The sequence below is a fragment of the Myotis lucifugus genome, unplaced genomic scaffold (genome assembly GCF_000147115.1).
Source record: "Myotis lucifugus unplaced genomic scaffold, Myoluc2.0 scaffold_0, whole genome shotgun sequence".
Lineage (NCBI taxonomy): Eukaryota > Metazoa > Chordata > Mammalia > Chiroptera > Vespertilionidae > Myotis > Myotis lucifugus.
The window spans coordinates 37,990,837-38,005,689 of NW_005871048.1; the positions used below are offsets into that span (position 1 = coordinate 37,990,837).

Genomic DNA, 14,853 nt, shown 5'->3' on the forward strand with positions numbered 1-14,853 from the left:
TGGACATCTCATGACAACACTCCTTGGCTTAAACTCCTCCAAAGGCTTTCCCCTGAAGTTGGGAGGAAACCAAACTCCCTTTCCACGGACTGTGGGGATTCAATGAACTGGCTTCACCTCACACTCCTCTACTCTCTATTCCAGACCTTCACACCAGCCTCCTTCAGATCACAACATTCTACCCCAGCAAACTGGCTATGATTCTTTCTTATCGTTTGGGCCTTAATCCAACTGCCACGCCCTCCAAAAAAGACTTCTCTGGCTACCCTCACCAAAAACTCTCTGCTCCAGTCACTCAGTAACTGTGGTTCCCAAGGCAGCCCAGAGTGCCATGGGATATTTTAAATTTGAGGGAAATACAATGATACCATCTATCAGATACAGAGACAAAAATAAAACAAACATTAAAAAATCAAACAAAAACAGTGGTTGCCCTCAAGGAGCTGATGGTTTAGTAGAAGAGACAGATATACAAAAAAAATAATTATAATACAATGTGATGAGGGCATTAGCTGTAGAAGCACAATCTAGAAATAGCCAAGATGGGATTAACATAGTAAGGGGGGGGGGGGGGTTGAGTTACAGGGGAAGAAAAGGCCAGGTAAAGAACAGCCTCAGAAACAGCGGTTCTCAACCTGTGGGTAGCGACCCCTTTGGGGGTCGAACAACCCTTTCACAGGGGTTGCCTAAGACCATCGGAAAACACATATTGAATATATAATTGCATACTGTTTTTGTGATTAATCACTATGCTTTAATTATGTTCAATTTGTAACAATGAAAATACATCCTGCATATCAGATATTTACATTATAATTCATAACAGTAGCAAAATTACAGTTATGAAGTAGCAACAAAAATAATTTTATGGTTGGGAGTCACCACACATGAGGAACTGTATTAAAGGGTCTCGGCATTAGGAAGGTTGAGAACCACTGCTCAGAAAGGAAGTGAGAGCAGCAATAAAAGGTATTGAATTACCTTTAATATTTTTTAATTTGGAGGTTGATTCTTATGCTCTTGCTACAAATTTAGTGCTGGCATCTTATTAACTGGGACTTCCAGATAGCAACTGTATTTTCTATAAACTTGTCTAAGATTGCAAGTAAAATTTTATCAGTAGAAATTAAATATTGTGGCGAAGGATGAGATGTTCCATTAAAAAAAGGGGGGGAACATTGCCTATGTGTAGAAATGAGCGTCATGCACTAAATCCTGAAGCAAGGCTGTGATGGAGAGAAGGCAGCTCATCAGAGCCGTGGAGAACCAGCTTCATCAATCAGGACTCAAGATGGCGAGAAGCAGGAAGGAGAAATAACATTCACCAGCTCCTCGGGCAGGCTTCAACCCTGCTTCTCTCAGACACTAACATGAGATAATGTAGGTGGAAGGGGTTCTGAAAATGAAACACAATCTTTTATTTCAATCCTGCAGTATCTGGGCTAACGGAGACTGCCGAGGAAGGCCTGGCGCCTGCTTCCCCAATCCTCTCTAGCTGGATCTGCCATATGGGAACCGTCAGCTGTTAGTAAGATTTCCCATTTCTTGGCAGAATGAATGGGGAAGATTCAAACAGGAAGTAAGATGGCAAGTTGAAGACTAGAGGAGGAATAAAGAGACAGGGGAACAAGAGCTATTTTTTTTTCTGTTTCTAAGACCAAAGGGAACCTATAAGGTACAGCCTAAAAACAAAGCTCCATACAAGTTCACTGAAGTATGTCTCAGGTTTTTTGTGTGGGTATTTACCAAATTCCTTCATAACTTATCAGTGTAACAGACAAACCATACAAACTTTTACCCAGATGAAAAGGAGTTATAATCCCACTTCAAAGCTGATGGTATTTGTTTTAAAAGCTAAACAGAAGAGAGACTTTGCAAATCAAATGAATTCAAGCCAACAGTTTAAATCATGTCTTCTTGAAATAAAGGTTGCTAGAGTTAAATGCAAAACCAAGAGTGAAAACCAAATCCTACCAATGGAACATCCTCTTTTTAATAGCTCTGTAGAAGATTGGAATTATTATATTTACAGGATGGCCATGGCTCCACCTCCAGCTAAACAGCCAGGTTCAGCATATGAGTTACAAATAGATTAAGACAAGTGAACAGAAACTAGGCCATCTGCATACATTCCTGAACCTAGGTGACTCCTAGAAAATTTGAAACAAAAAAAGTACTCTCTCCTCAATATTTTGTGGCCTTTTGGTTATTATTTCTACAATAAAATAGCATTCTATCTCAGTGTGTGTTATCATATGTTATAAAAACTGACTTAAAAATTTAAAAAAAAATTGATTTCAAAGAGAGGAAGGGAGTGGGAGAGAGGGAGAGAAACATCAATGATGAGAGAGAATCATTGATCGGCTGCCTCCTGCACATGCCCCCAACTGGGTATTGAGCCCACAACCCGGGCATGTGCCCTAACTTGGAATCGAACCATGACCTTCTTGTTCATGGGTCAATACTCAACCACTGAGCCACACCAGCCAATCTTAAAGACTTTTTTTCCTCCTCCACAGAGGTAATATTTATTATTTGTTAAAAGATCTTTTATGTAACATATATAGAGAACGCAAAATTGTACAAAGCACACTTTGGGGATTTCTACTACGAAATGCGTATATACTTCTGAAATCATATAGAGATATGTAAAGACTGATTTTTGATTGCAAAACTTGGTGGGGTGAAATTTATCAAGGTGTGAAAAGTTTGCGCAGATCAATTCCTTCTTAGCTTATCCTTCAAGCCTTTATGTTTCATGTGAAATTTGCATTTTTCTGATTCTTGCTGCATTTTATAGGCAATAGGCTGTTGGGTTGCCTGGCTTAGCATTTAACCTTAAGTTTTGTTAATTATAGAAAAAATCTGTTATAAGGCAGTATTGTTTCTAAATATTAAGTCATATCCTTCAGAATATAACTACTCATAAAAGCTTCTATGTTACACAACAATGTGACTACTGAGTGGTGTTCAATTTAATATGATAACACTTAAATAATGGTTAAGATGGTAAATTTTATATTATGTATATTTCATGACAATTTTAAAAAAATCAAAGCCTATTGTAGACCTGCTCACCAACACCCATGGAATAAAGGGAGTCCTCTGCATTTCAATGTATTATGATTTGTGTTTAATCAAATAGTGTGGTTTTACCCCCTTACTTTGACCCCCCCTCCCCCCACACACACATTATCTGACCCTAGTGAATGGCTCAGAATATGATGAGCTATGGCAAAAGTTCTGGCCAACCACTGATGACACATTCGGGTCATTGTGACATTGATGAAGAACTTTCAGAGTAATCGGCGCTTCGTCAATTTTAACTTCATAAAAAAAATGTTTGCTCTCCATAATGTACTTAATTTGTAATTACAGAATGAGTTTCAGAATTAAGATTTGAAATAGCTGGGAGGATAAAGAAAAGGATGATTTCTGAAAGCTAATCATTAAGTAGAAATCGCACTCTGGAAGCCCATTTTTAAAATGGATAAAAGGAGACAGGGGACAGCGTGAGAACTAACTGGTCGGCTGTATTTTCCGCTCACTTCTGTAAAGGACTGTACACGCTCTGCATTCTTTCAGTGCACATAAGCATGCGGGAGGGATTTACAGCACCCATGCAGAATGGACTACTAGGGGTGCGTGAGAGTTAAGTGTCACGTGCCCCAAGGCTCCCTCTGAGTCATAGGCACTGAAACCTGAGTGCTGTCACACCCCTTCCCTGAAGAGGTCCTGGGACTGGCGTTTCCTGCCTGCAGAGCACAGAAGCAGCTTCACAGAGCACAGCTCCCGTTTGCTGTTACCACATGGAACTGGGGTGAAACCGTGCTCCCTAATTTTATACATTGATAACATTTGGGAAACAGGATGCAGATGGTCAAAATGAAAGCTCTCATCTTTGTAGCTGCTGGAGCCATGCTTCTGTCACCCACATTCTGTCAAAGCGGTAAGCCCTTTTCTTATGGGGTCTGGGAGGGGGTGGGGGAGGGGTCTGGTCTCTACAATTAGTTCAATAGTGAATTTTCTTTGTGAGAAGTTTTTGATTTTCTAAGCATTTCCTCTGATTCAGCAAAGATAGCACTTTAAAAAAAATCCTATGTTTCTACTTTCTGGTGAGGCATAAAGGGGGAAAAAGAATATTCTCAGAGATCAAGTGGTCTGCTTTCAATAATCAACAAGGCCAATAAATTACTGTTTCTTAATAATATACCATTTTTTACTTTCAGTGGTATCAGAGAGTTATAGTTTTCCCTGCCCTCATATATGATTTTTAAATTTTAGAAATGAAATTTCCCGAATACTATTACTTAACTCTTAATGTTTTTCTATTTTATTCAACACCAGTTCAGGGTACATCTGCATCTACAACTCTTACCATTAGGTCACAATATAGTTAACATTGTTAGGAACAGGAGAGCTGGGCAGAGAAACAACAATGAGAGGGGAAACCCCAAAATTAAATAAAAACCCCAGACCTCTATTAAGGAATGTTGTTAACATTCACAGCTGGAATCACTGAGGTGGTTGTAGGAGAACCCTAAGAGAATTAATGGATGGTAGCATGTGTGGGTTTATGAATAGGATTAAGTGAATGCTCTTTCTAGGAGTGGATGAACCAAAATGCAGTGGAATCATAAAAGAAATGAGGCTTGTGGAGGTTCCTTCAAGATGCTGGTGGGGTTTGGAGGAAGTGAAAAGGGGGGAAGAATTCAAATGTGACAAAGTAAAAGGCAGTGAGTTGACCTTCTTCAGTTGGGTGGGGGAGAAACGAGACGTGACTCAAGTCCACTCCCTTTGGACCAGTGCCTCTTTCAGGCCTTTTCCCGGGTTGGCAAACATTTTAGAATCATTTTGTTAAATGGAAACCTGTATAAAGAATTCAGCAAATTAAAAAAATAAAATTTGGCCCTGGCTGAGTAGCTCAGTTGGTTAGAACGTCCTCCCAATATGTCAAGGTTGCGGGTTTGATCCCCAGTCGGGGCACGTGCAAGCATCAACCAATGAATACATCAACAAGTGGAATAAACAGATCAATCTCTTTCCCTCTTTCTCTCTAAAATCAATTAAAATTTGATTTTACAGTGAGTACCGTTCTTAAGGAAAACCACGTAAGACTTGTTCAAGCTGAATCAGATCAGCTGACATTCTCGTGGAAAATGGAATCCAGACTTTCAGAGTCAGTGTTGAGCATGTTTTTGGCGTGATGTCTTGCTCAATCACAGGAATTTTCTGAAAACTGACAAACACTTGGTTCCAAAAGCTCTCTTATCAGATCCCGAAGGCAAACAACCCGTACGACATATTCTTCAGCCACTATTTACCAGCTTCACACTTATCTGGGAAGGCACTTCTATTTTTATTTATTTAGGCACAGAAATTTTCTGAAATGCAAGCTGAGCAAAAGGGTTTGTGTGGCTAAACTCAAGTGTCACACCACGTGCCTCAACCTGCCTCACAGTTCACCTCTCAACAGGCACAAACCTCTGCCACTTCTCAGATTTTTCTTTCTTTTCTTTAATCTACTCTCCCCTACATAGCACCCGAGCACCTCCCTGCCCCTGTATGTTCAGAAAAAATTCTCCCTTTTTGTGACACACGGAATTAATTCCGTTTGTGCAATCTCAGGATTATGAGGAAGGCTTCAATTTCACCTGGGGCGAATGGTAGAGGTGAAAGCAGGATGAGAACCAGGTTACTGAACACTAACCTCAAGTATTCAACACATAGGAATTCAGAGGTCATGTGAAAAGGAACTGGCAGAGAAATAGCATTTTAAAATTGGCAAGTATGAAGGTTAAATTCAGCATAAAAGTTTGCCTCGGGTAACAAATTTGAGAGAATCTATGTTCTCTACATGTCAAAGATTAATTTATGGAAAACTTCTTTAATGATAAACAGGTCTGAGTATTGAGGTTTATTCTGTTTTTGAAACTGCACTTTCAGGAATTAGGATTAGTAATATCAACAGGACACGTAATGCCAAATATTTATAGTATGTGGTCGTGTTTTTATGCTTTTTTCCCCCTTATTTCCAACTTCTCAGATCATCATATCGATTTCATCTTCTGATTTTTCTTCCTTTGTCTCCTGTCCCCTTAAAAATCTGACATTTGGATGTGTTTTTTTTTCTTCTCACATCTCTCACTAGGCTGTTCAGTCACTCCTACTAAATTAAACCACAGCCTCTATGCGGACTACCTATCATTTGGATTCTTGAAATTTAGGGCTCCACCCCTAAGGCTTTCTGCCTGTCCTAGGACAGTTTACACTCTAATATCCCAGCAGCAACCCAAACTCAGGAATACACAACACCGTGATCTTCGCTTCTCTTTGTGTTCTCCCCTTTCCTCTGGAGCATCCTCCTCCTCCAAGTCATTTTTGCCTCCTGCCTCTCCCGCACCGCCTCCGTACCCAATAGATGCCAAGTCCCATTGAGTCTCCATCACAGTCTCGTGTGTTCATCTTCCCCGTCCACTGCCATTGCTCTAGTCCTATAACTCACCATCCTGAGGTTAAATGGTTACACTAGACTCTGAAACTGCCCCCCTTGCTTCCAATTTCTTATCTTTTCATTTTCAGTTCATCTCTACACTGTCACCAAGGTCATCTCAAACACAAGTAAAATTATGGTTATGTTAGTTTCCTATTGCTTCTATAACAAATCATCATAAATCAGTGGTTTAAATAAAACATTTATTATCTTATATTTCTGGAGGTCACAAGTCCTAAAGTCAAGTTGTTCATTCTGAAGGCTCTAGAAGAGAATCTGTTTTCTTGCCTTTTTCTAGAAGCTGCTTGCATTCCTTGGTTCATGATTCCTTCCATCTTCAAAGCCAGAAGCATAGCATCTTCAAATATCTCGCTCTGACTTTGACCCTCTTGCCTCCTTATTTTAAGGACTCTTATGATTACACTAGTGGCCCGGTGCACGAAATTCATGCACGGAGTGGGGGGTCCCTCAGCCCAGCCTGCACCCTCTCCAATCAGGGACTCCTTGGGGGATGTCTGATTGCCGGGTTAGGCCTGATCCCTGTTCGGGCCTAAACTGGCAGTCGGACATCCCTCTCGCAATCTGGGACCGCTGGCTCCTAACCGCTCACCTGCCTGCCTGCCTACCTGATCGCCCCTAACTGCCTCTTCCTGCCTGCCTGATTGCCCCTAACTGTCCTCCCCTGCTGGCCTGATCTCACCCCTAACTGCTCTCCCCTGCCGGCCTGATCTTGCCCCCAACTGCCCTCCCCTGTAGGCCTGATCTCGCCCCCAACTGCCCTCCCCTGCCGGCCTGCTCGCCCCAAACTGCCCTCCCCTGCCGGCCTGATCTCGTCCCCAACGGCCTTCCCCTGCCGGCCTGATCTCACCCCCAACTGCCCTCCCCTGCCAGCCTGATTGCCCCTAAACCCCTGCCGACCTGATCTCGCCCCCAACTGCCCTCCCCTGCTGACCTGATTGCCCCTAACTGCCTCTGCCTCAGCCCCCACCACCATGGCTTTGTCCAGAAGGAAGTCGGATGTTCAGAAGATGGCCGGTCAACCAGGTCTAATTAGCATATTACCCTTTTATTAGTATAGATTGGGCCACCCTGACAATTCAGGATACCTCCCCATCTCAAGATCCTTAATCACACCTGCAGTCCCTTTTGCCATGTGAGGTAACACATTCACAGGCTCCAGGCATCAGCAGGTGGAATCTTTGGGGTGCCACTATGCTGTCTACTACAATGGTCAGCCCTCTGTTCATAATTTTTCTATGTGTACAATTCCAGCATCTATCAATGGGCACACGATTCCTTAGGACAGTTTAGGGGCCCTTCCGAGATTTGGCTGTAACCTAATCTTTCAACTTCATCTCTCAGATGAACTTTATTAGTATAAGACAGTGCATTTTTGTATAACCGTTCTCACTTGTCTGAGAGTTGAAGACAGGGAGAGAGTTTATTTAAAACTTTATGCAGTAAAATAGGCAATAAACATTTGCTGAATTAACTTATCTGACATTCCTAGATCCCATGACAGCCCATACTATGCCTCTGCCCATTCATAATCTATAGAAGCTTATGCCTCTATTAAATTCCATCTCTTTATGAACCTTGCTTATCTTTGTTTACATTCATCTTTTCATTGACATTTTACTCAAACAACTGTCAACTACTGTCTAAATGCTTATACAGTTTATAATTATATGACATTGCTCTATAATGGTCTGATGTGCTATTTTGTTTCCTCTAAGAATATTATAAATTCCTTACATCTACTTTTTGCTCCCGCATTGGCTAGCATGGTGCTAGGCATACGATAAACCTTTGATTGCCTGATCTACAGTGATTTTTTAAAAATAAAAATGACCCGTCTGGCTCAGTGTTTGAGTGTCGGCCTATGAATCAGGAGGTCACAGTTCAATTCCCAGTCAGGGCACATGCCCGGGTTGCGGGCTTGGTCCCCTTTTGGGGTGTGCAGGAGGCAGCTAATCAATGATTCTCTCTCATCGTTGATGTTTCTGTCTCTATCGCTCCCTTCCTCTCTGAAATCAATAAAAATATATTTAAATAAAAAATATAAATGACCCTACACACATTGTATTTTATGTCTTCTGAACCACAGATATGGCTCAGCAAAATATCGTAAGTTAATACTTCTTTTCAATTACAGGTATGGAAAATGATGCAGACGACTTGGCAGAGCCAACATTATCTATTAGGACCTTTCGTGGAGCTCCCACAAGTTTTTTTGAAGAGATCCCCCTTTCTGCTATAGACGGCTGGACAGGAAGCACAACTGTAAAAATAAAGTGCCCTGAAGAAAGTGTTTCAAATCTCCATGTGAATAATGCTACCATGGGGTATCTGAGCAGCTCCCTAAGTACCAAACTGATACCTGCCATCTACATCCTGGTGTTTGCAGTGGGTGTGCCGGCCAACGCTGTGACCTTGTGGATGCTCTTCTTCAGGACCAGATCCATCTGTACGACCATCTTCTACATCAACCTGGCCACTGCAGACTTCCTTTTCTGTGCCACACTGCCCTTTAAAATAGCTTACCATCTCAATGGAAACAACTGGGTCTTTGGAGAGGTCATGTGCCGGGCCACCACAGTCATCTTTTATGGCAACATGTACTGCTCCATTCTGATCCTCGCCTGCATCAGCATCAGCCGCTACCTAGCCATTGTCCATCCTTTTACTTACCGGGGGCTGCCCAGGCGCACCTATGCCTTGATCACATGTGGACTGGTGTGGGCAACAGTGTTCTTGTACATGCTGCCATTTTTCATTCTGAAGCAAGAGTATTATCTTGTCCACAGGGACATCACCACCTGCCACGATGTCCACAATGCATGCGAGTCTTCATCTCTCTTCCAACTCTACTACTTCATCTCCTTGGCATTCTTCGGATTCTTAATTCCATTTGTGGTCATTATCTACTGCTACACAGTCATCATTCGGACGCTTAATGCATATGACCATAGGTGGTTGTGGTATGTTAAGACGAGTCTCCTCATTCTTGTGATTTTTACCATTTGCTTTGCTCCCAGCAATATTATACTTATTATTCACCATGCCAACTACTACTACAACACCGACAGCTTATACTTTATCTATCTCATAGCTTTGTGCCTTGGTAGTCTGAATAGTTGCTTAGATCCATTCCTTTATTTTCTCATGTCAAAAATCACAGATAACTCCACAGCTTATCTTACAATAGTGAAATCACCTTAGAGAACAATGGAAGCTACCTGTGAAAACACACATGCTTGGGGCCACATGTGCGTAAGTGCAAGGAGCTCCATTCTCTAGCTCCCTTCTGAAGCTCCTAAGAGATAGTGCTTCAAAACAACACTACCAGTATTTTAAGAACATCAATGTAGGAGAAAAGGTATCACCACTCTCTTTATGGCAGTGGGTACATTTACCGGACTGGTACTTTAAGCTCTTTATAGCTCTATCTTCCCTACTTCTATGAGCTTTCTACTCTAGATGAATTGAAGGAGAATGGGACAAGGGACAATGGTACAGCATGGAGAGAAGCTAATATCTCAGTTTTTGGTACCTGGTGTCATTTTTTATTCCTCTGCCTTCTTCCACTTGCATGCTGGGGGCCGCCTCATTAGCTGATTCTACCTTTGGAATATCTCTTACTAGGATCCATTATCTTAGTCCCATCTTTGCCTTTCAACCATTCTCTTCCTGTCCAGCCTATCCTCCACTTCACCAGGCCACTGCCAGATTTTTCTTCCTCAAATATCAGTTTGAATACCTCACTCAACCCTCCCCCCACCCTAAGCTCACTGCAGCATTATTTATGACAAACAACCTATGAAAGCAACCCACGTACCCCTCAATAGATGAGCAGATAAAAAAGCTGTGATACATATATACAATGGAGTATTACTTGGCCATATAAAATAATGAAATCATACCATGTGGGCCAGCATGGACCTAGAGGGTATTATGCTCAGAGAAATAAGCCAGAGAAAGACAAATACCATATGATTTCACTTATATGTGGAATCTAAAGAACAAAATAAGCAAACGAACAGAATTGAAATGGACTCACAGATACGGAGAGAGAATTGGTGGTTGCCAGAAGCAAGGGGGCATTGGGACACAGGAAGAAAGAGGTGAAGGGACTAAGAACCACAAGTTGGTAGTTATAGAATGGTCACAGGGATGTAAACTACAGCATAGGAAATATAGACAATAATATTGCAGTAACTATGTATGGTCATGGGGAGCACTACATAAAATATGATTGTCTAACCAACACACACACACACACACACACACACACACACACACACACACACACACGAAACAGCTCAAAAACCTCCATGGACTCTCTACTGTTTTAGAATAAATGATTAATCTTTAGTTTGGCATTCAGGGCTAACTTTCTAATTTTACTTCCCAATAAACCTTGCCTGTGATGTAGACACTAGCTAAGCTTCTTACTTTGCTGTGATGTGATTTCTCCTCTTTTTGCCTTTGTCTCTAACTGGAAAGCTATTTCTAACATATTTGCTTTAATTCTTTCCATCTGTTAAAGCCCTCAAAGGACCATTCTTCCCTGATTCTCAAGTTAGAAGTTCATTTTTCTAATCTGAACTTTCAAAGCATTTTATTGTATTTTTATTATAATACATATAGTTCATTTATATACAAATATTAGTTCCATAGACACTTAAGCACCATGTATAGTAGAGAAGGGGCTTGTTCTGTCCCTTCTTTGTGCTTTTTATGGCAACCCCAGGCTCAAGTTTTTTCAGGGTCTGTGGGGCCCAGCTCCATACTTTACTAGTACATTGTCATGTGGCTGAATGAAAGAATAAAATCCCAAAGCATCTTAGCAGCATGAAAGTCCATTAAATTCCAACAGAGAAAGCAAGGTATTCTGTGTGACAAGGGACAACACCATTTTTAGTTGGACATATAAAAAAAATCAGGAAGCTAAGCTACAAATATACTCAAAGTCATATAGAAGTTTAAAATGCCTCCATTACTTTTGTGGCTTAAATATAGTTTTTAATGGGAAAAAGGATTTTGTTATAGACGCCCAGCATCTTCCTGTAGGTAAATGACTATATTTCCCTTAGGTTAGGGATTAGACAGGAGGTAGGATATCAGTAGTTAAGGGCATGAAAGATTGCTGACATGAGTTTTCAAGTCTGTAAGAATGTGCATTGACCAATATACTTGTAGTGACCATCAAAACAATAAAAAACTTAAAATGCATACTTTTTAATGTGAAGAGTTTCCTATTTCATTGGACTTAAGTTAAAACACACACACACATGCCCACAAAGACCCTTTACAGCATGTGTGCAGTGTGTGAAGAAGAAAAATCAGGTAAATAATAAAGCAAGCAAGAAAAACAAATCTAAAATAAGTCTCAAGATGACAAAAAGGTAAATGTATGGAACTAGTTTTTGCAAATAAAGTCATCAAATGCAATACAGTTTTATCTATGGAAAACATGAAACAATATTCACTTGTTAAAAGCACACTTAATTTTTATGCAATAAATTACACGTAGCAAAACAGAACTTTTGCTGGGGATATAATTCATATGTTCTCAAGAAAAGCCTTCAATTTAAAAATAGCTCAAAATTCACTGCCTCTGGTGAACAAAGTGTGTTCTCTGCTAAGTGTATGCCAACATGCCCTTTACCCAGACTTTCCCCAAGAGACAAAAGGAATTTGGTGCCTACTCAACGTTATACTTGAAATACTATTACCAAGGAACAAGTAATGTTTACCATATAAGGGTATTTTATATGGCCAAGTAATCCTCATCAACTTACATCACTGTCCCTTATCTTTGATAAAACTCAGTATCCATTCTTTGAAGATGTTATCATTGAGACTTTTAACACTATATATTTTACAAGCTTTATTTTATACTGACAATACAAGTAATATATTTTCTTCTATTATTTTCCATGTTTGGACCTTGGGAAGGCAAGGCACAGAAATACCACCATAAAACACAACTGGAAACTTCTAGCTATCAAAACAACAGAGGTTTTAAAAGAGAAATGCAGGTCTAGCTGGCTTGGCTCAATAGATAGAGCATTGGCCTGCAGACTAAAGGGTCCTGGGTTCGATTCCAGTCAAGGGCACATGCCTGGGTTGCAGACTCAGTCCTCAGTAGGGGGTGTGCAGGAGGCCACCGAGCAATGATTCTCTCTCATCATTGATGCTTCTATCTCTATCTCCCTCTCCCTTCCTCTCTGAAATCAATAAAGATATATATTTTAAAAAAAGAAAAAAAAAAGAAATGCAGACACCCCACCAAATAATCAGAACCAGATTCCAACCCCCCCACACCCCCCAGAGGAAGAAATCAGGCTGAGAAAAGAAAGTTTCAAAACTAATGGGCAGAGAAAGAAAAATGTTGAAAAGAATAGGAATTTAGCCAAATTGGATTCATTGCGTAGAATTGTTTTAAGCCTGTTAGCTGTTCCAATACAGTTCAAGCCCCTAATTTTATTGGCCAGAGTACTTTAATGCCTGAGCTAGAACCCAGCTCTCTAGGCTCATATGTAATGCTCTCATCACACTATTAAAGCCACTGCTTTCACACTGAGGAAGGATGCCCAACAGAGAGCTGGCACCTCATGATCACTCAGGGAAGGCTTTGGGGTGCTCTGGAGGGTGCTATGTGGTTCTGCCTTGATTCAGAACCTTCACAATGGGATGCTCTGGCGGGGACCTCCACCGCCTGCCTATGAAACGTTATGAAACGTTTGTGGAGTCAGGCTCACCTCAAGGACAAACCCCCAAGTGGCTGCGGGCAGGGCATTACCTTATAACCCTGTAAGATAGGTACTACATGTGTAGACTGAAGCATAGAGAATTTTGGTGACTTGACTAAAATCCCTAATTTTTGGCAAAACCAAGATTTGAATGGTGCCTGTGTCCAAAGCAAACAACTTTTATCTTAAAATGCCGGTAAGTGTGCCCTGTGCCAGGGCCACAGCTACATCAGTGGCAACAGCAGATGGCAGCTCCCCTTCCTGGTTGACGGGTCTATTCTCCTTCCCTGAGATGTGGGAACACAAGGCTTGAATCTGAGTCTCATTCTCTCACTCCCTGGCCTGGCATTCAACCCAAGCCTCAGGTTCATTCACATCAGGTGAGAGAGCACCCATCCCCCACAGTTGCTGTGAGGCTCAAATGAAAATCCGCGTAAGGGCACCTGTACAGCGTAGGTAGGGGTAAGCCCTGCCACCGTGCCGTGCCAATCAGAGGGCAAACAGCACAGAAGGCCCCCGCCCTAAGGAACAGTTTTCTTCACCTTTAATGAGGAGTGAACAGGATTTACACTGTTTTATTTTTTTCTACTTGTAGTGAATTTTTATTTATTAAAGATTTATTTGGCACAGGCAATACATAGTACAAAGTTTAAAAGATTATATTTCTCCTCTTCTCAATGCTCTTCCAGAGGCAACCACTTCTGTATGCTGCTGGAGACCACATGATGCCAAAATGTTTCTAATAGTTTGAGGCAAAGTTAGTTACTCTGAAGGGAACACCTGAACTGGAGCAGTCCTGTTCTAGAAACTAGACTAAGTTCCTGAGGGAACTGGCCCTTCGTGAGTTATGTTGTATTTTGAAAGTTTAGAAACATTGAGTAATACATGCACTCTGCAAAAAACTTAAAAGTCCAAATAGTACAAGAACAGAGAAAAGGAAGTATCCAACTTTCTATCTGGTTCACCTTCCAGATGGTGTCTTCTTTCAGAAATATTCTACGCACATATAAGCCCATATATATATGGGTGTGTGTATGCCATTTGTGTGTGTATGTGGAAGCAAACAAACACTTAGCACACATATTAAATATTGTCCAATATAGAACCATTCATTCTTTTCTGTGTATTTCACTGTATGGATACTCTGCAATTTAACCAGCCCCTCCTGATGGACATTTTAGGTTTTTTTTTGTCTTTTGCTATTACAAACAATGCTGCAATAAACATCCTTTTCTATCTGCCTTAATATATGTTTCTGAGTCACACAGACTGGGGCATAGTTCCAGAAATAATTACTTTTTGGGGGTAACATTGGACAACTTGGTCTTAGCTTCATTATCTATAAGATGATGATAACGATAGTTCAGAGAGCTGTTATGAGGATTATGTGAGAATATTAGATACTAATATCGTGCCCAGCAAATATCAGGTGATGAATAAATGTTTGCTCTAACCAAGGATGTATTTCCCATCTCATTTAAGGCAGTTCCTGGTTCCAAAGTCTCATATAGAGGAGATGCTCACCTCTTTTGGGTTGGCTAGTACATGGGGACATGAAAGGTATGAATGGCTAGCACCCAGGTAGCATCACTCCCACTCTCA

General features: G+C 41.1%; 2 protein-coding genes across 3 annotated transcripts in view; one reads left to right on the top strand and one right to left on the bottom strand.

Annotated features, from left to right (window-relative positions):
- The window catches only part of IQGAP2 (IQ motif containing GTPase activating protein 2), a 264,782-nt gene that overhangs the window by 65,844 nt on the left and 184,085 nt on the right, over window positions 1-14,853 (bottom strand). The window lies entirely within an intron of this gene.
- Window positions 3,741-10,729, top strand: F2RL2 (coagulation factor II thrombin receptor like 2). Of its 2 annotated transcripts, none has more exons than XM_006081308.3 (2): window positions 3,741-3,949; window positions 8,649-10,729. In XM_006081308.3, exons 1-2 carry the CDS (start codon window positions 3,871-3,873, stop codon window positions 9,713-9,715), a joined length of 1,146 nt encoding a protein of 381 aa, XP_006081370.1. In that variant the 5' UTR covers window positions 3,741-3,870; the 3' UTR covers window positions 9,716-10,729. The 2 variants fall into 2 exon arrangements, with proteins under 2 accessions (XP_006081370.1, XP_023606332.1); XM_023750564.1 differs by lacking the exon at window positions 3,741-3,949 and adding an exon at window positions 5,638-5,784.

Bases quoted from the DNA above. Each gene is read 5' to 3' on its own strand.
- F2RL2 (XM_006081308.3), top strand. From the start codon at position 3,871: ATGCAGATGGTCAAAATGAAAGCTCTCATCTTTGTAGCTGCTGGAGCC. The intron at 3,950-8,648 runs GTAAGCCCTTTT...TTTCAATTACAG, and splicing joins ACCCACATTCTGTCAAAGCG to GTATGGAAAATGATGCAGAC.